The sequence below is a fragment of the Trachemys scripta genome, chromosome 2, assembly GCF_013100865.1.
Source record: "Trachemys scripta elegans isolate TJP31775 chromosome 2, CAS_Tse_1.0, whole genome shotgun sequence".
Taxonomy (NCBI): domain Eukaryota; kingdom Metazoa; phylum Chordata; order Testudines; family Emydidae; genus Trachemys; species Trachemys scripta.
This window is the reverse complement of record NC_048299.1, coordinates 129,758,349-129,781,988: the sequence shown is the minus strand read 5'-3', so window position 1 is coordinate 129,781,988 and position 23,640 is coordinate 129,758,349. Positions and strand designations below refer to the sequence as shown.

General features: G+C 40.7%; 1 protein-coding gene across 1 annotated transcript in view; it reads left to right on the top strand.

The window, feature by feature from the left end:
• The window catches only part of DNAH5 (dynein axonemal heavy chain 5), a 212,461-nt gene that overhangs the window by 10,572 nt on the left and 178,249 nt on the right, over positions 1-23,640 (top strand). The window contains exons 3-13 of the mRNA XM_034759516.1: positions 300-463; positions 3,548-3,769; positions 4,542-4,679; positions 7,063-7,239; positions 9,914-10,027; positions 10,998-11,105; positions 11,918-12,040; positions 15,430-15,645; positions 17,357-17,464; positions 18,332-18,417; positions 19,544-19,865. Coding sequence (XP_034615407.1) covers positions 300-463; positions 3,548-3,769; positions 4,542-4,679; positions 7,063-7,239; positions 9,914-10,027; positions 10,998-11,105; positions 11,918-12,040; positions 15,430-15,645; positions 17,357-17,464; positions 18,332-18,417; positions 19,544-19,865 — 1,778 coding nt within the window. The remainder of the gene's footprint in view (positions 1-299; positions 464-3,547; positions 3,770-4,541; positions 4,680-7,062; positions 7,240-9,913; positions 10,028-10,997; positions 11,106-11,917; positions 12,041-15,429; positions 15,646-17,356; positions 17,465-18,331; positions 18,418-19,543; positions 19,866-23,640) is intronic.

Here is a 23,640-nt window from a genome sequence, read left to right as displayed (position 1 = left end):
CAGTTCAGTTTAGGAGCAGCTCCTGTACTAGGTATGGAAAAGTTGAGCTAGTGCTTTCCTTCCTTTAGAAAGAATATCTTACCATAGCTATTCATAGAATATCATGGTTGGAAGGAACCTCATCTAGTCCAACCCCCTGCTTAAAGGGGACCAATCCCCAGACAGATTTTTGCCCCAGATACCTAAATGGCCCCCCTCAAGGATAAAACTCACAACGCTGGGTTTTGCAGGCCAATGCTCAAACCACTGAGCTATCCCTCCACCCAACTAACTCTTTTTTTTTTCCATATAAATTATAGGACATTTTGGCCTACCAGGCACAGGACCCAATCCTCACTCGGCAAGGAGCAAGAAACCTAAAGTGTTTGTGACAGAGGGAATAGATGTTGCCCTAACTGGTATATGTGTATTCTTCATTAGATCTAGTCCTTCCAAAACCATCACTGCAGAGAATATCCATCAGGTAAGACAAAGGTTAATGTTGGATGTTAGTATAAGAAATTTAAATTTAATTCAATTTTTATGGTGCATCATAGCAGCTTGTAATTTGAGACCTCTTGGTACAATTAACTGAGCAGAGCTCCAAAAAGGGAATATTGTTGCGTTTTCCACTGAAGGAAGAGTGTAACTGAGGAAACGTGGCATAGTTTGTCTGTCACAAACAATTGTGCTGGTAGCAGTCAGTGGCACCAACTTCAAGCGCATTGTTATAGTCAACGCACGATTTGAATAGTGGGGAGCAAAAAGGGAAAATTTGTGTCAGGGTCTAAGAAAACAAACAGCAGCATCTCCAGTGATGATTTATTGACCACACCATAGATTGTGCCAAACGGTGGCACTGTGATGCTGAAGCTTGAACTTTATATAGGTGTCACTTTTTGTTTTTACAGCCAGCTGTTCCACACATTAATCTTGCGGACTAGCAGTGAAAATTATCTCATGCTTGTCTGTATGATCGAATCAAGTTTTGCACAAAGAACACATGAAAATCAAAATATATGTACTCAAATATAAAAGCGTACCCGATGAAATATTTAACTCTGGCATAATCTGAGGTGACCAAAATGGACACAGTTCATCTCATGATCCTCTGACAATTAGGAATGCATATCAAAACATGAAGACTCTTGATAGCTTGGGTCTCTGATACCAGAGATTATGTTAGCAATCTAGGGTGTCAGAATCTAAACAGGGAACAGAATTGGTGGTGTTGTAGAAAACTATTAAAGTAACTAGTAAACTATTAAAAGTGCTTTTCAACCAGAGATCCTATACTGAAGTCTTTTAAGATATGTAAATATTTGTAAGTAGCATAAAACACTGATCTGTCGTTCATGAGGATATGATGAATTGAGATCTGATATGTCATTAAAATCTTAATTTTTTTGCTTTTAATGATTTGTAATGTAGTGTTTTACTGTTCAGTTAAATATATTTACTTGTTAATCCTTTCAGCATAAATATTTTTAGTCCATCTTAAAAGATCCTGTATTAATGCAATCCCTTGAATTGCATGTAGTGCTTAACCCTTTAAAGATTTTTCTTATCTATTTAATAGTGCATGCAAGAAAGTAGCCACAATCAAAAATAGAGCAAAAGACATGGTGTATGGTAAAGAATTTCTTAATGTATCCCTTTATGCTTAAATAGTGGTAGACATACAGTATGTTTTACTCTTAAGAGTGAGCTGCAAAGCATAAATCATTGAGACAGAACTAGAAACTCACTGACAAAGATGCAGGGATGTCACTACAAAATTTGTGACTAGACTTTCATAAAACTTCACAGGCAAATTAACTGTAGTTTCCGGATTGACTGAAGGTACCCAAATGCATCACTGCCTGATATCAATATCAGCAGTTTGATTACAACCCATGCTGTTAATATTTTTGGTGTCACTGAACAATGCTTCTTGGGATGTCTTCCAATGAACCAGGAAGTAACAAGGTGACTGATACAGGATGGTTGAAGTTTGCTTTGAAAAAATATGGAAGTGATGCTAATAGGCAAGGAGAGACAAATTTTATCAAATATTTTGGCTCTGGTATTTCAATCCTTGACCCTGTAGTTCTACGTGCTAAATGCCTTAAATGGTTGTACTCTGATACACAATAGTCACAGCCCTGAAGATGTTGCTGTATTCCAGTTATAGATGAAGCAGTTGCTGAACGTGTACTTGGTATATAAACTGGCAAAGGTATGGAATCTTCAGAATGGAAGTATAGTACCAGGAGGTGTGGTCAGGGATTTGGTTTCCATTCTTAAGTAGGGGCATATGTCTACCATTTCCCCATATAATTCCTAATCTAGGGGTCATAATCAGATGTTTGCTAGTTTTACATTCCGAGATAGTGGTGGTAACTCAGGGAGCTCTGCATAAGTCCTTGTCACAGTCAACCTTGCCTTGCTCTTCTCCAGGCTAGTTCACTGTAAAAGCTTTACTTTGGGTTACCCTTTGAAAAACATTCATTGGCTTCATTTGGTGAAGAAAGGACAAATCTATATAAATTAATCAAAAACACCTAAGTTCCATTAACTTGAAATAGGATTAAGCTCCTAAGTCACTTAGGTGCTTTGGAAGATGGGTTTAGGTACTTTAAAAAATTTAAACCTCACTCTTATTTGAGATGGGTGATGAACATATGATGGGCTACCTACATTTAGGAGTAATTAAAAGCATTGGTTATGATGTTAAAATCTGACAGATTTAGGACCTCTCAAGATACTTTTCCTACGTTCCATCATTGACGTTAACATAGCAACTGTTAATTTTGTTGTTGGTTTTGGGATTTCCCTGTATAAACAGCAGTGTATTTGTGGTTAGTCCCCTATGGAATGCCTGCTTTAATCTACCTGACTCTGTGTTAGGTAGTGATATGCTACACACATATTTTACTCAAGTGTTTAACTAAATATAGAAATTGTGATTAAAATGACTACATACCATTGCTGAGGACACTGTAAATTTACCCCAATTAAAATAGTACCTCAGTTGGCATTTGACATTGATCTCAACTCAAGGGAACAAGGTTTCTTTTGAACTTTTCATGCCAGGAGTCTGAAAATTTTCCTCCAAGCTCCTTGTCAGTGGCAAATTCAGTGTATATATTGTTGACAAAACTATTTTATTCTGAAACCTCAAAACCTATTTTGGTTTAATACTGAAATAAGTGAGTCCAGGTGTACAATGGTGACCTCTCTGGTTTACCTAGGTCTTTGTGGAATACTGGATGAATGCCTCCAAAAAAATTTTGGGCCACCTCATCAGGACGTTCGGTTTCCCCTTCTTTGAGGATAGGAGTTGCCTGCCTCCATGTAAATAAATTGGAACAGGGAAATGCTCATTGCTAGCCAGTTCAACTGAGCCACAATCCTGAGAGGGGCCAGTCTGTTCAGGACTAGGATTCTTGCAGCCTTTGCTAAAGAACAGGAGTTGAAATTCTAATTCTCCAAGCACCTATAATGTGACCAGCCTATATAATCACATACATATATCTTAACCAACTTTATTTTCCAGTTTGATATGCATCATATCCCCTTCTTTCAGGAAGTGAATTTCAATATGCTAGATACTGCTCAGGGCGGCTTACTAAAAAGTGTGCAGCATTTGCTGTCAGAAATCTTCATTCCGGTCATCAAGACTATGAACCAAGGTTGGGGTGAGATTGGTAGTCCTCAGCAAGCAGCTAATATTCGGCAGGACTTCCTTGGCTCCCTTGAGGGATTTGTTAGTGTCTTGTCAGGATCTCAGCAGAGTCTGATGGAAAAGGTAAGATTGTCAGCATGTATGCTATAAAATGAACCTAACATTGCTGTTGTTGCAGAAAGTGGCCTGTTGCTTTTTGCATTGCTGGCCACACCAGAATTCCTTTCAAGGGTGTTTTCTAAACTGCAGACCAAAAGGCATCATCATGTACTGCAGTGTAAGAACTTGCAGGGCTAGAATCTGGGACCATGGGGGTTCTGGGCTGCTGATGCCTGCACATCACCACAGGCTGGGCTCCTGAGAAAGGGCCCTGAGAGGCTGGACTCAGCAGGAAGTACCACCCAGCAGGACCTGAGTGGCAGCTTCTCCCAGCCCACTGATTTGCTGGCACCAGTATTTAAGCCATGACAGGGAGTTGTCTGAGCAACAACACAAACAGCTTGCTGGCCCTGATTCAGACACAGTGTGTTAGAGACCCCAGACTCTGGTTTCCAACTTTGCCTTTCTCCTGACACCTGACTCTTGGTTTGGCCACTGGCCTGTCTTGGACTCTGGCCTTCCAGTACCTGACCTGGCCCGACTCCTGCTCTGACCACTAGGTCTGAACGCCCACATTCCAGTCGTGACATGCAGATTGTTAACATTAACTTACTGAAATTTGGCTTCTTGGTTTAGGGTGTCAGGAGGGCCAATGGCGTAACTTCAAAGTAACTGTGGGTATGTAAAGCAGACTTCTCTTCAAGAGGGCAAAGCAATAATTTTTCAAACGGAATGGTAACTCCTGAGGTATCTGTCCTCACTGTCTCTATTGAATTTTTAATTCTTCCTCTTTTAGGTGAATCTGAAAAAGTGTGACACATATGACTTGAAAACTCTAAAGGGACCTTCAGACTATCTGGCTGTTGCTAACAGCACAGAAGCTCTAGAAAGAATAGAGGCCTGCATGAAAGTATGGATCAAACAAATTGAACAGGTGATGCGCTGCACAGACCTGAAACATTGCCAACTGTTCTGACACAAATGTCAGTGAAACTTGGATTAGTCCTGTTTACACAAGTGGCATTAAGCCCAGAACTGGTAGAAAGAAGTAGTATTTACTAATGTGGCCACATATGTACTTAATTCTCTACTCAGTATACTATACAGAGCTCCAACCCATCTCAAACTGGTAAATAAATGCATACAGTATATGCTAGCCATCATGCTCAGAGTTAAGCTTCCTTGCTGTCATTAAAGGATTGATCTTATTTGTAAAGCACAGCACTTGTTCAACTTCTCCACTCCAAAATAGCCCTATGATACATATACATCTATTGTATCTGTTTTTGGCACAAACATAATGAGCGAATCCTTTATGAACTACAGGTTGATTATTTTGTATTGTTATCCTTTGGTAGTATCATGTTTTTAAAAGCTATATTCTGCTGAATATTAATTACTATATTCTGTGCCCTTGGATAAGGGCTTGTATCCACATGAACACTTAGTTTATGGGGGGGATTCTGCTTCTGCACACTAAAATTTCAATAGTGCACACTGGCCTACTCCTGTTTCAAAGCCAGATAGATCAAAAATGCCCTAGGGAACTCTGTAATGAACCTGCTGCCATACCAGACACTTAGTGCATGGCATAATAGTATGGGGAAGCTTTACATCCCAGCTTGCTGCAAACTAAGTGTTCGTATAGACAAGCACCAAGTCAAACTACCAAATTGATTTAAAAAAAAATGCATTTATTCCCAAACTGTGAATTTGTGTTGTAGCTCAAAGTATATTGTCTAGGATTAAATTATATAACTCAATTGAAAACAGGGCTCTGTAATGTACATATATGCAGATTACAATTGTATTTAGTATGGGAAATAAAATGTGTCTTATGTTAAGTCTTACTGATTTTCTGTTCTTAGAAATTAATTCTTGCATCTCAGACCTCCTAAATGATGAAATACAAAATCACAAAGAAACCAGCATTGACTTCTGGCGGCCTTAATTAAAAAAAAAAAAAAAGCCATGATCTCCTGGGGGAGGAAGGAAATGCAAGGATCTTGATGTAGGTGCACAGTAAGGACAGCTAGCAACATTTCAGGGTATTTTCCTTTTGCCAAAAGATTGTAAAATCTCATTTTAGTACTGCACACACACTGCTAAAAGGAAAATATGCTCATTAAAGCTGTCACTACTATATACTTAGTACAACAAGCAGATTTTAGCCTAAGGCACTCAAATATCACTGTGGTGAGTGATGTAAAAATCTATGTAAATTAAAGAAGTCTAAGGGTGCTGTTCTTGGGACTCGATTATAGACTGTGGGGAGTTAATACTAAAAAGCACTAACTTACGTAAGCTAACAATTTAATATTGTTAATAGCATCACTTCATTTTGGGAGTTTGATGTACTGCAGTTGCAATGAAGACTATAGAGGCGAACGCACTTCACAACATAGTCATGGGCTGTAAAGGAGTGGAAATGCAATTAGCTTCCTTCCCTCACCTATCCTGTGCCAAATACACTTGGTTATTAAACCTCTCTCATTGATTTATCAGAATATTATGCTCTTTGTAGAAGCTTTGTCATAATCAGTGATGAAACAAAGTGGAAGTAATGAACTCAGTGTGTTAAGGTAAATGTCTGACCTAAGCTAGACTTAAGGTTACACTGTTGCTAGCTATCCAAGTCTTAATATGTTAATTTGATTTTTTTACATTGGCTTTTTGAAGAAATACCCATTGTCTACTCAAATTTACAGTCTTAAGCAAAATCGAGTCAGTTTGGCTTTTTAAGAAGGGGGGGTGGGGAGGAGCCTAGCTCCTAACTAGTCACAGGAGGATAATTGAGAGGCAATGTGCGTAAGGTAATATTTTTTATCAGACCAACTTCTGTTGGTGAAAGAGACAAGTGCTTGTGCTACACAGAGAGCTCTTTGTCAGTTCTTTCACTGACAGAAGTTGGTCCGATAAAAGATATGACCTCACCCACCTTATCTCACTAATATCCTGGGACCACCATAGAAAACTGCATGTACAACAACACTGCAAACAGGAGGTGAATGCAGGGCTGGCTCCAGGCACCAGCCTGGCAAGCAGGTGCTTAGGGTGGCCGCTCTGGAGAGGGGCGGCAGGTCCAGCTATTCGGCGGCAATTCAGCGGACGGTCCCTCACTCCTGCTCGGAGCGAAGGACCTCCCGCCGAATTGCGGCCGCAGATTTTTTTTTTTTTGGTTGCTTGGGGCGGCTAAAACCCTGGAGCTGGCCTGGGTGAATGTCAGTAATAATAGGAGACTTCAGATCGCTGCCATCCATTCAGATAAATAGCAGCACTTCTGTATCAGTCACTGATATATTGCTGTGTGATTCAAGGTCCTGGCTGAAAATGATCAACTGAGGAAAGAAGCTGATGACCTGGGCCCACGAGCAGAACTGGATCACTGGAAGAAACGATTGTCCAAATTCAACTACCTTTTGGACCAACTGAAGAGCCCAGATGTGAAGGCGGTGCTGGGAGTACTTGCTGCTGCTAAATCCAGACTTCTGAAGGTTTCTGTTAACTTAAGACAGAACTAAAGACTGAAAATAGGTTACATACAGCATTAGTTTCCCAGGATATACAGTATATTTCATGGACAAAATCCTGATGTTATATGCTCTTTTTATTGCCCCTTATACCTTTTGAAGTTCAACACACTAAACTGGGACTTAGGAAAAGACTGAGATTTGATTTAATATTTATTATTAGGTGATAAAGCACTGGCCTGCATCTCCGGAGCGTATCACAAATCAGTATTTAATAGTAAAAGCTTTTTCAGTGAAAAGTTGGTTATGAAATAAAACAGATTAGAATGAACAGGCAGGTAGCTAAAGAAAATAAAATTGATAGTCCCCATATTTGTGGCCAAGCAAAACAATTCCTTACATTCCACTTGATGGCATTTCTGTTTATCTAAATAAGATGCACATAGCTAATGGCTTCAGAAATCTATCAGATAGAGGAATTGGCTTAATAGTCATGGACTCCCAAGCACAAATTTAAAGCAGGAGAGCCTCCTCAAGTGTCACTCTTCCCAAATGCTCTTCCTTTTACCACCTATCCAAAACATCCATTTTATCATGTGTCACTTTGCTTCCTCTCAGCCCAGTTCCTGATAGCCAGTGGTGGATTATCCAATGGGCTGACAGGGCCTGAGCCCAGGAACCCTGGCAAATTGGGGGACTCCCATAAAAATGGGGGCCCTGCCCCCAGCACAAATCCGCTGTGGGGTGGTGGAAGCCTGGAGCCCTGGCAGAAGCACAAGCCGGGGTGGGGAGGGGGAAGCCCCCGCGTCCTGACCCTAGTCCCTGACAGACGTGCCGGGTGGGAGAAACCACCGCACCCTGACCCTGGGCTCCCATAGAAGCACAGGGTGGTGGGGGAAGCTCCACACCCGGACCCCGGCTGCATCCCTGGGCCTGGAGGAGCTCTTGCTCCCTCCTGCAGCCTCAGGGCTGGGGGAGCTCTCACTCCCCACTGTGGCCCCAGGGCTATGGGGTGGGGACAGAGCTTCTCCAGTCTTGGGGCTGTAGTGGGGGGATGGGGGGGCAGAAAGGAACAAATGGGTTGCGGAGCCGCAGTGCGGGGTGGTGGAATGGGGTGAGACTGAGGGGGGAAGGGACAGAAAGGGGTGGGGCTGTGGGCGGGGCCACAGGCAGAAGGGGCAGGGTGGGGGCGGGACTTCAGGGGGAAGGCCTGGGGAAGGCCCCCACACTTTCTCTGGCCCAGGGCACCAGGAAACCTTAATCTGCCTCTGCTGATAACTCCACCACATTCGCTTCCAGTGTCTATCCTTCCCGCCCACGTGCTGCTCTCCAACTTGCACTTCCGATCAGCAATAAGAGGTTTATTTTACCATTCACTACATCCCTGTGTTGGCAGCAGCTGATCTAAGTGTGCTGCTCCAGTAGCCACTTCAGGTGTTGATGGCAGATTATTAATTTCAAATATGCTACCAACCAGTTCCCTAGCATCAGGCATTTTTTGCAATGAGGGAAAAGATAAAGTAGTTTTCCCTACCATATGCTGTTCATCACTTCCCTCTCTTGTGCTTTGTTTTTTCCACAGGCCCATAACCTGTCAGCAGTAGCAGCTTCTGCAAGTTCTTGGAATTCAGGGCTTGCACACATTGCTGAGGGATCTGGGTGGATTTACCACTATCCTTGAGGGGAATGTTAATTAAGTATTCCCCAACTCAAAAAAAAAAAAAGAAAAAATCCTTTTGCCTTTAGAATTTCTCCTGTCTTGGTGAGAGTGATGCAAGTTCATTCCCTCATGGCATCACATGATACGTACATAGAAGATAGTGTATAAAATATGTCCTGGCACTGCCACTTGCTGTTCGAATGTTATTGTGTCACCTGTCTGGTTGAGGTGTAATGGAAGTGAAGATAAGTTAGATGCTGAATTGGGAACTCCACCAAACTGATAAGGTACCTTTATGCTGCACACTCCTTTCAGTGGTGCGTAGAGTCTGAACACCGGTAGCACCCCTGGCATGGATGTAAGTATCAGTGTAGCCCATGAGGCATTGCTTAGGTGGTATATACCCTATGCGGCTCTCTGCATGTCCAAGCAGCACCTCCCCATCTACACTTCTGTTTTTAGTAGTGTAATGTCCCACTGCAGGAGCCTTTCCCTGCAGCAGGAAAAGGTGCTGGTGGGAAGAGGCAGTGGGGAAAGGTTCTGCCAGCTCCCTGCTGCTGGAGTCTTCCCAAGCTGCACAGAAAGGTTCTGGCAGTGGAGGAAGGCTCCAAAAGTAGGATGCTGCTGAAATCTTTCTTTGCTCCCTCTCCACTGCTAGAGCCTTTCCCTGACACATGTAGCTACACACCACAGTGTGGACTCAGCCTGCTTTCCACTGCAGTGTGTAGCTGCATGCACTCTGCATGCTGCTGAAAGTGGTGTGCAGTGTAGACGTAGCTATACCTACGCATAGTGGGAATCCTGTTCTCTGGATCAATTAATGTAACTTTAATGGGTATTATATACATAGGCATCTAATGGAAAATAGACTATAATACTAACTACATTCTATTGTGCTTTGTTACGTATCTGTTGCTGTAGGTTATAATTAAATTATTGATATGATACAGAGGGCCAGATCCTCACCTGGTACAATATCTTTGACATTTCAATTTTTCTTAAAATAATTTATTTTTGGTTTTTACTTCTTAATTTTAGAGCTGGCGAGAGCTGGATACTCGCATCACTGATGCAGCTAATGAAGCCAAAGACAATGTTAAGTATCTCTACACTCTGGAAAAATGCTGTGACCCCCTATACAACAGTGACCCTGTAAGTACAACTTTTGACTCCTTGAATGAAAAGATAAGATTCCATATAGTAACTGAACTGCAAGCAAATTTCCATTTCATAGGTTTCACTGCCAGTTTGAAAGTCATGTAACATTACTTTGCATCCGCAGAATCCCTGCATCTAGTTCCAAGTTCTCAAAACAGGTTTATAGTGTACTGTCATTGAAAAACAAGTTACTTAGTAATGAGTGTTCCCTCTTCAGGGATACCAGGCCAGATCTAACAAATGCTCCGGTTTCTGTGACATCCAAGAACATGCAATGCTGACTCTTTTTTTTACTAATTTCAATATAAATTTTGGGAGTTTAGAGCTGTGCTGAAGCTACGCAGAGACGGCTTATTTTTTCCTCATTATAACTTACCTGGTCAAAGACCGTGACCCAGATTTGTAAAGATATTGAGGCATTGCAGTGCTCAGCATTGCAACACCTGTCTGATTTAGACACTTAGGAGGCAAAATCCCAATTACTGTTAGTGGGATTTAGGCTTCTAAGTGCCTGAATGTGCCAAGAAGAGCTGAAGAAGAGCTGTGTGTAAGCTTGAACGATTGTCTCTCTCACCAACGCAAGTTGGACCAATAAAAGGTATTACCACACCGACCTTATCTCTCTAATATCGTGGGACCAACACGGCTACAACAACACTGCATAGTTAAATCAGTGGAAGATTGTGTAGACAAGGCCCTAGTTATTTGACCCTTCTAGATTCCATTTTGCATCTCTGTTGTCTGAACCTGAATTGCAAGATTTTTCTCAAAATAATCAGACAAATTAATCACAGTAGTTGGGCTATCAGATAGGTCAGCTAATGCAGTAAAGGGAATGCACAGTAGAAAAGAGACTGTCAAATTAGAAAGGTGACACTTTGTACCTTCTCTGCATATTTGTAAATCATACAAGATACAAGGCAGTGGTGAATTTCACTGAGAAACGTTTGGTGTTTCCTTTTAGGTGTCCATGGTAGATGCTATTCCAGGTCTCATAAATGCAATAAAAATGATTCACAGCATCTCGCGTTACTACAATACCTCTGAGAAGATAACCTCATTGTTTGTGAAGGTGGGTGCATACAATATACTCTCTTTGTGTCAATATCACTTTCTGTACAAAACAGCTAGCTGACTTTTAATTAAAAGATCCCATGGGGAGACTAACACAAAGGAATCTTGGAAATTTAGTGAGACCACCTTTGTCTCAACGTGTAGAATTCTTGACTCTCCTTTGAATGTAGACTACATTAAAATGCTGATCAAAAGAATCTAGAGTGAAGTCTTTTAAATGATGCAAGTAACCATGACAAGTGTTTAAAAACCTACTGAGTCCTTGGGGAGAATCCTTGAAAGACAACCTGGGCTAAACTTACTCTGGCCATAAGCAGGTGTGATTGCATTGATTTCTACCGAGTTATAGCTGCTTATGCCAATTGTGAATTTTGCACTCTGTATACAAACAGTTTTACTAACTTAGCTCATTTCTTAACTATCACTCTGCTTTCCTGCATGAAAATAGGAGTTCAATTTAAGAATGCCTCTTATTTATTCCTTCCTTATGCAGTCATCTGGGACATAACTAGTTATACTTGACTCACAAGGTACAAAAGCGCTTTGTCACCTCAACCTCGTTTGGCACATTTAAAGTTCTAGACTATCCCATCTCTTGTGTAGTGACTTGATCAGCAACATTTTGGTTGGGGAATAGAATTGAGATTGGCAATTGGAGGTGAAACCATTTGTCTACACACCTGGCTGGAAGCTTTGGCACTTCATGTGCAGTCGGCCAGTAGCGAGTAAATGCGGGACATAAAATGAAATGAAAACAAAGCATGTTAAATCTGACCTATTCATAAGACTAGAAATTAATTTTATCCTTAGGTAACAAATCAGATGATAACAGCCTGTAAAGCTTACATAACTAACAACAAGACTGCCACCATCTGGGACCAGCCTCAGGAGATAGTTATGGAGAAGCTGCAAGCAGCTATTAGACTTAAACAGGTAACCTTAAAGCTCAGTGTGTAGTGCAAAGAATGTGTGGCCTCAGGACTGGATTTTCTCCTGGGACTGAAGGGGTGGGAGAATGCCTCAGTGTTCTATTGCTAGAGTCTTCTGCCCTGTGTTCTGCAGGCAAAATACATCCACTGGATGATGTTGGTCCACTTAGCCTTCATAGTCTACTTGCGAGATCTCCACCCCACTCCCTTGTCTGACTGCTGGTGTAGAAGGACAGGTGGGGACATGTTCTCCCATGCAGTCTGGGGACTGACTGACTCCTTTCATTCTTGGTGCATAAAGACTGTCTGACTGCTTCTTAATCAAGTATGCAAAAGTGGCCAAGGCGTCTTGGGTCCTCTTCTCTACATCCCTTTCCTTGCTCCTATTCTAGCCCTGAAGTTGCATGTAGTGAGTTCATGCTCTGGCAGTATTTTCCTTTGTCATCATATTCTGAGTCCTGGGTACAGAGCCTCTTTTAAAGTCTCTCTCCAAATGCACTAACTACTTTAGATTCATTCAATACTAAATACTTTTCTTCAGAGAGAATCCTATATTGAAGTTTACATAGATTCTTACAGATGTTTCCAACTGCCTTAGTCTTGTTGGTATTTGTGGTGTGTTCTCTGTCTTTGTCTAACATTGACTGACATTAAAGAATTCATTGGATACAGAAAAGTGAAAGACAATTCTCTAGTAAAACAGTGGGCCAAACTATGATCTCACTTTCCCCGGGAAAAATCTGATGTAACTCCATTTCCTTAATTGAAGTTCAGTTAAGGATTTAACCTGGGATAATTATAATTAGAATCTGGTGGCATATCTTCAATGGATAAAATTTGCAATCTTAAAGTTGGACTACAAATTCCACACCTAGTTACCTAAATATAAGCTTTCATAGATTCATAGATTCTAGGACTGGAAGGGACCTCGAGAGGTCATCGAGTCCAGTCCCCTGCCCACATGGCAGGACCAAATACTGTCTAGACCATCCCTGATAGACATTTATCTAACCTACTCTTAAATATCTCCAGAGATGGAGATTCCACCGCCTCCTTAGGCAATTTATTCCAGTGTTTAACCACCCTGACAGTTAGGAACTTTTTCCTAATGTCCAACCTAGACCTCCCTTGCTGCAGTTTAAACCCATTGCTTCTTGTTCTATCCTTAGAGGCTTCTTGTTCTATCCTCCTCCTTATGACACCCTTTTAAATACCTGAAAACTGCTATCATGTCCCTTCTCAGTCTTCTCTTTTCCAAACTAAACAAACCCAATTCTTTCAGCCTTCCTTCATAGGTCATGTTCTCAAGACTTTTAATCATTCTTGTTGCTCTTCTCTGGACCCTTTCCAATTTCTCCACATCTTTTTTAAAATGTGGTGCCCAGAACTGGACACAATACTCCAGCTGAGGCCTAACCAGAGGAAGAATGACTTCTCATGTCTTGCTCACAACACACCTGTTAATACATCCCAGAATCATGTTTGCTTTTTTTGCAACAGCATCACACTGTTGACTCATATTTAGCTTGTGGTCCACTATAACCCCTAGATCCCTTTCTGCCGTACTCCTTCCTAGACAGTCTCTTCCCATTCTGTATGTGTGAAACTGATTTTTTCTTCCTAAGTGGAGCACTTTGCATTTGTCTTTGTTAAACTTCATCCTGTTTAACTCAGACCATTTCTCCAATTTGTCCAGATCATTTTGAATTATGACCCTGTCCTCCAAAGCAGTTGCAATCCCCTCCAGTTTGGTATCATCCACAAACTTAATAAGCATACTTTCTGTGCCAATATCTAAGTTGTTGATGAAGATATTGAACAAAGCCTGTCCCAAAACAAACCCCTGTGGAACCCCACTTGTTATGCCTTTCCAGCAGGATTGGGAACCATTAATAACAACTCTCTGAATACGGTTATCCAGCCAGTTATGCACTCACCTTATAGTAGACCCATCTAAATTGTATTTGCCTAGTTTATCGATAAGAATATCATGCAAGACCGTATCAAACGCCTTACTAAAGTCTAGGTATACCACATCCACAGCTTCACCCTTATCCACAAGGCTCGTTATCCTATCAAAGAAAGCTATCAGATTGGTTTGACATGATTTGTTCTTCACAAATCCATGCTGGCTGTTCCCTATCACCTTACCACCTTCCAAGTGTTTGCAGATGATTTCCTTAATTACTTGCTCCATTATCTTCCCTGGCACAGAAGTTAAACTAACTGGTCTGTAGTTTCCTGGGTTGTTTTTATTTCCCTTTTTATAGATGGGCACTATATACAAAAAATCCAAACCTTAATATCTAAATTAAATATTTTTCATTTACATATTGAAGATGCTTTTAGGGATTAATCTTAAAAAAAAAAGAGAGTTGAGTTACATACACTTAAGTCTAGGTCTGTACTTGGGTTAAAGATGGAATATTGCATATTGAGAAGCACTGGCTTGAAACTGAAGTCTGATTCATGAATGTAGGGATAGATTATGAATCCCTTATTGTCAGGGGCAAGCAAGCAAGCAATCTGGGCCAGGATTTTCAAAAGTGACTAGTGATTCTGGGTGCTAAACTTAAAACACTGTAAAGGGGATAGATTTTCAAGAAGTTCTCAGCATCCAACCTTAGAAAATGGTTTAAAGTGTTACAGGTTCAACACCCAGAATTACTAAGCACTTGTGAAAATCCTGGCTCTTCAGTAGTCCTTCAGACGAGAGTAATTGTACGCAAGTTAAATGGGGCTATCTGTGAGAGAAACTATGTACCGGTGTTATTAAATTGTTCATAGTTTGACCCTTGACAGAACATTTTTTTTAACTTGATTATAGTAAGGTTTGGTGCAGTCCACACAAGCCAGAATAAGTATTTTTGTTGCAACAGAGCTGCACTCTAACTTATGCAGTGCTTTACTGTAGGAAATGATTTGGGAAAACTGAAGACACTGTTACTCAGCAGAACTATTTGGTTTGTACTCAGTCATATCTGCCCTTAATGATAAACCTTGTTCTAACTACTGTCCAACTAAGGGAAAGTGAATTGGGTTTTTTTTCTACATGTTAATTAATTAAATTCCCACTTTTGAGTTCACTTGTATAGTGCCATTGAAGGCAATAGGGTTGTTTTGATGTAGCTAAGAATGTGATAAGCAAACTGAATATGCAAATATGAAGACATAATGAATGTGGAATCCCATGATGCCATTTCTCAACCTAATTTTTCAGAGAAGAACTGCACTAAAGACTTGGTGTAGTGTAGACAGGTGATTACTTGATCAAATTTACCCCCCACCCCAAGCTGATTAGAGATGGTGACTGTCTAGATAATTCTATTCTAGATTATGAAAATGAAATGTTTATGATGTCTGTCATGTTTGTTCAATTTTGTTGTTTCCAAGGAGTATCAAAATTGTTTTCACAAGACAAAAGAAAAACTAGAACAAAATCCAGCTGAAAGACAGTTTGATTTTAGTGAGATGTATATCTTTGGAAAATTTGAAACATTTCATCGACGTCTAGTTAAAATTATACATGTCTTCAGTACCATTACAACCTACTTAGTTCTGCAAGAATCAAAGATTGAAGGATTGGAAGTTATGGCAACAAAATATCAGGTATACACCAAGCAAATCTTGCCCTCTCACACCATTAGGCAGAGTTGGAATTAAAACAACAAATGTAGATGACAGATTATGGAGAAATTTTAATAGGCTGTACTAATCTTACTGGGTACTAGTCCGTTATCAAAGATGTATATTGTTGAATCTACTTGAAAACACAAGACTTTTATAGTCAATATAATTGCTGTTAAATAAGCATTTTCCATCAAAGGTTTAGAGGGAGGGATAAATGTGCAAAGAAGGAGGGAGTATAAGCAAGAAAGGTTGGGGTGAAATAGGCAAAATATGCAAAACATGGATAAATGCAAGAGGTTAGGGCAGAGATACATGGATTCCTTATTTCCTTTCCTCATTATTCCTTTCACAGTCAAGTGCACAATGTCATGATTCTATCAGTATAAAAATAAAATTCATGGTATTTGAACATTGTGATGGGAGGTCACCTATTTAGGTTGTCTGGTGCTGATGTTTCACTGCTACAGCTGTGCCTTAAGATGAGTTGCCAGTAAAGAATTGTCTTGATAATGATATTAGGGTAAAACTCCATGGACACACTCAAGAGCCATTGCACCACTGAAGCCCTATGTTAAGAGCTTTATGCAGCCCTCTGTTCAGGGGGAGAAAATTTATGCTTCATTCTGAAATAATACATATCATGCTGTTGATGGTAAAAATCAAAGGCCAATTAAAAAAAGGCCTGAAGGTCATTATGAGGCCATGCTGCTATTGAATGGTAGTAGCCTTATTTAAATTACTGAACTATGTGGCAGTGTCATAGGTATCTACTGTCTTGTGATTGGCTGAAACACTTGACAAGTAAAGGGTTCTGGAGTTCATTTACCAGTTGAATAGAACAGTATGAACACATGTAATCTTCTGTCATTTAGTTGCTATCTTAGGTTTACTTTGTTCATGGAAGAAATTATTATAACAAGGGTAAAAAAAAATCAGTAGGTTTAGATTAAAATGTCTTCACAATGGTGAATCCATCTATGCCAATGAAAAATATGGGTCTGGACTTAAATGATAAGTGGAGCATGACAAGCAGCTAGCATGCTGAACTGTGGCTGATCAGCAGGAGTAAACCCAACTTTTAACAGTATTATTGGCTACCGGTGTCGGGGAGCCAACCAATCTGTGCTTCCGTTTGTGCAAACTGCAGCAATGCTGGAACAGTGGGCAAGTAACAAATGCTAGGGCTGTTTATGCAGTGGAATGTGATTCTGAATTCCTCTTTTCCTCACAGAATACATCAATTAAAGGAAATACTATTAATAGTGTGTTTTTGTTAGAAATTTAACGTGAACTTTTGTTCGCTTTGTCTGATATACTACTACTTTGCACCAGAGTGTATTATATGGAAGTGTTGCACACTTGTATGTGAAAAGAATTATTTATGGGTAACAAATATGTTTAAATGAGAAAATCACTAGGGTTTGAATTTTCTATCAGTTTCTACATTAAAACTTACAATAGATGGGAGTGTTTTAAAGTGCAACTGCTGTGGACTGTGTTGTAATTTTTTCCTTATCTATCACTCAGATTGTTTTGTTTATGCATTTGTAAAATGGAGATTTTAATATCTATAGTAGAAAACACAGAACACAACCTTGTAAACCCAACAGATGTAAGTAACTGAACATGACAGGTTGCTTGAAAAGGCAACTGTATTCTGATATTTTGTTTTCTTTCAAAAATTGTTTAGAGCATTGTTGCCACCATGAAGAAAAAGGAGTACAACTTCTTAGATCAACGAAAGACTGATTTTGACCAGGACTATGAAGAGTTTTGCAAACAAACCAGTGACCTTCATGTAGGTTGCATAATTAAGTGCTTGGTGATTATTATTTTTTTGGCTAGGCTTACTACTGTTAATTGATTGGAATGCCAAAAGGGGAAAAAGTGTCCATTTGAGGCAATATCAATGTGTGTATGCATGCTCTGATTTAATGGCTGGAGCACTTGGAGTGTTTTTGCTCATGGATCAAAAATACAAATTTCCATTTAGAATGAATGATAAATCTAATACCACTCCAATATCACACAGCACCTTAGTGGATTAACACTTCCTATCCATCCTGAGATTGATAACTCTTGAGTCTGTTTATAGGGGCTACACGTTGCATTTAACTGTCTCTTGCTAAAACCAGCCTGGTGCATAAAGGCCAGCACACGCATAGTATTCCAGTGCATGGAATAATAGAGGATGCTCACTTTTATAGAACTTAAGCACCCATTTCTTCCAAAAGAGAAGTTTCTACCCTAATCCCCAAATGCAGGCTCTTAGGGGGCAAACTGCACACACTAACCACTGGAGCCTTGTAAAGCTGATGGGAGAACTAGGTTGCTACACTAAGTCAATAACCGTGTAAGAGCTTGATTTGGCTGCCTTGGAGAAGGAAAGCATTCCCTCAGATTATAGTTGTTGATGTGGTTGAACAGCTGAGAAAACAAGAGCTCCTGTGGTCTCTGTAGCTACAGAGGGAACTGGAGAGGTAGATTGCTTTTCTGCTATTTTCTTTTCACACAACATCCAAAGTAGGATAACTGCAGCTGTTATCAGGTAAGTAGTTTGTGTTCATGTACAGTATATGATAAACACACTGACAAATAGTACTTTGTATATTTAATATGTGCACTCCATAGAGCTCTCCTCAGTATAACCTTTTTCGTTCTCCAGAATCAGTTAAAGACCTTTATGGACATCACCTTTGAAAGGATTCCAACCACTGAAAGAGCTCTTAGTATGCTGAAGAAATTCGAAAGGTAAAGGGATATTTATAAATATATCTAGTATGCCCTAAAGCAGCATACCAGTTTTCTGCACATTAGGTCAAATATAACCTATTTGACAAAGAAAAAATGAAGAAATTGGCTATAAAATGCTTTTGTTCTTGTTGGACATACATTGATACTCGAGTAATCATTTTAAGTATGTCTTTTCACCAATTCTGATAAAAAGAAAGGATCTACTTAGATTGCTTTAAAAGAAAAGCTGAACACTTCTGACAGTCTGCATAAGTAGAATTTATTTCTGGGCAGTTGCATGGCCACCACATTTGTGAGATCACCTGATCTTACTGACCTTAGATGACAGTGTAAACTTTATGTAAGGATAATGGTTCTTGAATAATTTCTTAAGCTTTTTAGGGTCAAGCATATTTAACTTCTACATTGATTATAGACACTGGAAAGAAAAATCACTCAATTTTTGTTGTTGTTCCGTATCTCTAATGCAGTATACAAAGTCTATTTATTTTTATCTGTCTTTATGATTTAAATATAGCACCCGAACTGACTATCTGCATGTGGGCTGAAGGTTCTCTTTTGGATATTGAAATCTATTTGTCGTCATTGAGCATGCTGCATCTTGACATACAATATCGCATTGCCATGGTTTGCTGTGGTATCAATAGCTGAAGATGGGCTAGCAGTACTGCTTTCAATCATTAAAATGGCAGAATGAAGGGCAAGCTCAGTCTGTACTGTCACAATTCTTCTGCCCTATTCTGTATAACTGAGTTCCTGTATTTCAGGCCATTGGTGGGTTCAGGGTTGTGTTACTACTTGTTGAAAACCATGTGAGGTTACACTTGAAGTTAGCACTAGTGAGATTCCCTTTATATGTGTGATAGAGGGATATTTCTAGGCTTATTTAGAAACACTTTCTGTTACACTGTCTAAACCTGGCCTAGTTTCTGGCTGTAGGGATATATTTTGGAAGGTGTTGCTGAATGTCAGGCTGAGAATGCATTTGTTCTCCACAGAGCATACAAAAGTGTGTAAAAATGATTGTACATTCAAACTCAAAACTAGAAGAGCCCCCTAATCACTGAAGTCTCGTGGCAAATTTTCCAATGATCATCCTTGTTTTTTTTTTTTTTTTTATCAGATTAGAAATCCCCAATCTTGGCATTGATGAAAAATACCAGAAAATCCTTCAGAACTATGGTCATGACATTGAGATGGTCTCTAAGCTGTACACTAAACAGAAAAATGACCCTCCTTTGGCTCGTAACCTGCCACCAATAGCTGGTAAGATCTTGTGGGCACGCCAACTCTTCCACAGGATCCAGGAACCAATGGACCTCTTCCAACAGCATCCCACTGTTCTGCAGACAGGCGAAGCCAAGCGCATAGTTCGTAACTATAACAAAGTGGCAAAAGTCCTCTTGGAGTTTGAGGTTATTTATCACAGGGGATGGCTTCAGCAGGTAAAATGTTTCACTTGCTGCTGTGACTGTGAAAGTTGAATTGTTTTTAGTATTTTTGCTGCTATATTAATGCCTAGGGACCCACGGTGTTAGATGCTGTATAAACATGGGATCAGTGGATTGCCATGGTATAAGAAGTCCCTAACTAGCAGAGTACTGGTCTAGCTAGCTACTATACCTTCTCCTGCAGCTCCCAGCACAGGGGTAAAAATTGGGTGGGAGAGGGAATGACCAGAGTGTTACTGTGCTTTGGCTATTTTCCACTGGCAGATGGCCTCTGGGAGGTCATGGCCAACAGCTCAACTTTAGAGCACTTTCTATGCTGCTTTAAAGTGTCATGGGATGGGGCTGGCATAGAACTTAAACCATAATCAAGGCTCTGTAACAGGCTCCTTTGCAGGCCCTCATACTCTGCTGTGTCCCACAGATTGTTTTCTGAAGAGAATCTGGCCAACTTTCCTATTGAAGTGCCTAGCTCAAAATGAAATGTGTCCCTAGTTCAGGCAGCATACTATGCACTACAGGCAAATTCTATCCTTACTGTTCATAGCAGCATTAGGGGGCTGGCGGCATTACTGTGCTGGCAGATCATACTTGTTTGAAGCCACAGAGGGTGGATGGATATGGACTAGACTGCCATCTCAGTGCTTGAGAACAAGGCTAAGCTCCTTCTTTGCTGCTGTAGGAGCACTCATGATGATAAAAGCTTCCTACATGCTCTCTTCTTAGTACACCCACTTGACAAGGTATGATTTTCCTTTATAGAAATAGGGATTTGATGGACACTTAGAAATAGTCACTGCTCTTCAGTGACTGCTGAATGACTTATTATGTTACCATCAGCTTGAAACTCATGTGGCCTGGCTGACATGTTGCAAAGCTTTAGAGATACTGGAGGGACTTGTCTTTACCATTACATCCTACCATGAGAGCTCTAGAGTTGGTTTCTGTACCTGGTCTCCAGATGGCCTGTCCAGTAGTTATTGGGAACATAACAGAAACACTCCTCCTCTGTGCTGCTAGCAACTCCTTGCATAGACCACTTTGGCCATTCCAAAGGTTAGTCACCAACTAGATCTTTTCTGTCTCTAATTTTTGCTAAAAGAGTGTTATCTCGTCCATCTCTCTCTTTCTACAGTAAGATAGTTACCACCATGATCTCTTGTAGTGTTGTGTCAGTCTAGTTCTGTTCAACATATATTGGTGATGAAAGAGTTTGGACATTAAAAGTAAGCTTGCAGCAATACTGGGCTTGTGTGCTTATGTTAGTACAGGACGGGAAAAGGCGTAAGGGATACTTCATGGAGAAGTGTTTTAAAAAATTGAGTGAAAAAACATAATACCTGCATGAGGAAAAAGATTGCACCACCCCAGCTAGGGTGGAGGGGATAATGAATCTCTTAACAGAAATGTGGGAACTCCAGAATTTCTTTGTGGGAAAGTTGTGCTGCCTTATTTGCACAATGAATGTTATGGAACAGTAACATCTTGAGTAATGTACAGTCATATTAGCTGAATTATTATTAATGAACTTGCAAGACGTGAAATGACTTGACAGCTTCCTGAGATCATGAATTATTGCAGTTGTGTTCAATGAATTTGTGACACTGTTTGAGCAGCCTCTATAAGTGTGTTTTGGCCCTTGAAATATGGTGAAAAGATCTCCTACATATCTGATTGGAAAGTAAAATACTGTGCCCAACATGGGATAAATCACGTGGCAGAGTATTGCTTAGGCAGCCATTATCTACAACTTTTGAACGGATAATGATGATCAAGGGGGAGATAATAATGAGGAATGGATATACAGTAGCATAGTTATGGCTGAGACATAGCAGCAGCAGGTAGTTCAGGTTGGGATTATTTCCCATACAAGGCAAGAAGCTGTGTTCCACTTACCCCCAAATAACTATTAATACAGATTTGTCATTTTTTTCAAATTTTATTATATTTGTAAGCATCTAGAGCAGGGGTCGGTAACTTTTCAAAGAAGAAGAGCCATTTTTTTGTTTTTGTCTTTGACCGAAATATTTTGAGAGCCTGCAAAGCTACTTGTAGAGTTAGAATTTATCAACTTATAATAATGGAACATATTAAAATTATTACTACTCACCAATACTTTTAATGTGACTTCTGCCATTTGAATTTGAATATAAACAGGAGCAGGCTCTGGGCTGGGACAGGGGATTGGGGTGCAGGAGGAGGTGTGGGGTCAGGGAGGGAGTTTGGATGCAGGTGGGGGTTCTGACCTGGGGCAAGGGGTTGGGGTATGGGATGGGGTGCGAGGTGCAGACTCTGGCAAGGAGGCACTTACTACAGGTAAGGTCCCAGAGGCGTCTGGCTGCTGGTACGTCTCTGCGAGCCAGTGGCGGGGGAGGGGAGGTGGCTCTGTGCGCTGCCCCCACCCCCCAGCACCGTCCTCAAAGCTCCCATTGTCTGGAAACCGGCTAATGGGAGCTGCGGGGGCGCTGCTTATAGGCATGGGCAGTGCACGGAAACCCGCTGCCCCCCTACCCAAGGGGCGCACAGAGACATACCAGCAGCCAGCCGCTTCTGGGATGTGGGGCCAGAGCCCTGCTGTGCCACCTGACGGGAGCCACCTGTGGTAAGCACCTCCTGGCCAGAGCCTGCACCTCACACCCCCTCAAAAAACGGCTGCCTGCAAGGGGGCAGCCAAAGAGCCACATGCAGCCTTGGACCCCTGACCTAGAGGATAACAGTGTTATAAGTAATAGCCAGCATGGATTTGTCAAGAACAAATCGTGCCAAACCAACAGCATTTCCTTTTTTGATGCAGTTACTAGTGAATAGGGGCAAGCAGAAGATATGATATAGCTTGATTTCAGTAAGGCTTTTGAACTGTTATATGTGACATTCTCATAGACTAGGGAAATGTGGCCTAGATGAAATTATTATAATGTAGTTTGCAACTTGTTTAAAAACTATTCAAAAAAAAGTTGAGTGATTTGCTGCCACACTGGGAGGACGAATCTAGTGGGGTCCTGCAAGGGTCTGTCCAGAGTCCAGTACTATTCAGTCATTTCAATAGTGACTTGGATAATGGAATGGAGAGTATTTTTTATAAAACCTGTGGATGACAGCAAGCTGGGAGATGTTGCAATCACTCTGGAGGACAGGATTAAACTTCCAAAGGACCATGACAAACTGGAAAAATTATCTGAAACCAACAATAAGGGTAGTTAAGCATTGGAAAAGCCTTCAAAGAGGGGTTGTGAAATCTCTATCACTGGAGGTTTTTAGGAACAGGTTAGACAAACACCTGCCAGGGATGGTCTAGGAATACTTGATCTTGCATCAGTGCAGGGGGCTGGACGATGTGATCTCTGAGTCCTTTTCAGCCCTACATTTCTATGGCCTTGGGAGGCTCTCCATTGTATTTGTGACACCACTTCCTTCATAGCTCCAATCTGTGTTGCTGCATTAATTTTCATGTTTGTTGCCTGCCTGATTAATTTAGGTGGAATAAAGGTTCCCAAAGAGCTAAAGGTGTTAACATAACCCAGTTACAGTTGAATGTTAGACAGTTTTAAATAAGGTTTGGAGTTTGGTATATAGAGACCTTAGCCTGCTTAGTACCATAGCAAACACACCATTAAAAAGAACAAGAGTACTTGTGGCACCTTAGAGACTAACAAATTTATTGGAGCATAAGCTTTCGTGGGCTACTGCCCACTTCTTCGGATGCATCCGAAGAAGTGGGCAGTAGCCCACGAAAGCTTGTGCTCCAATAAATTTGTTAGTCTCTAAGGTGCCA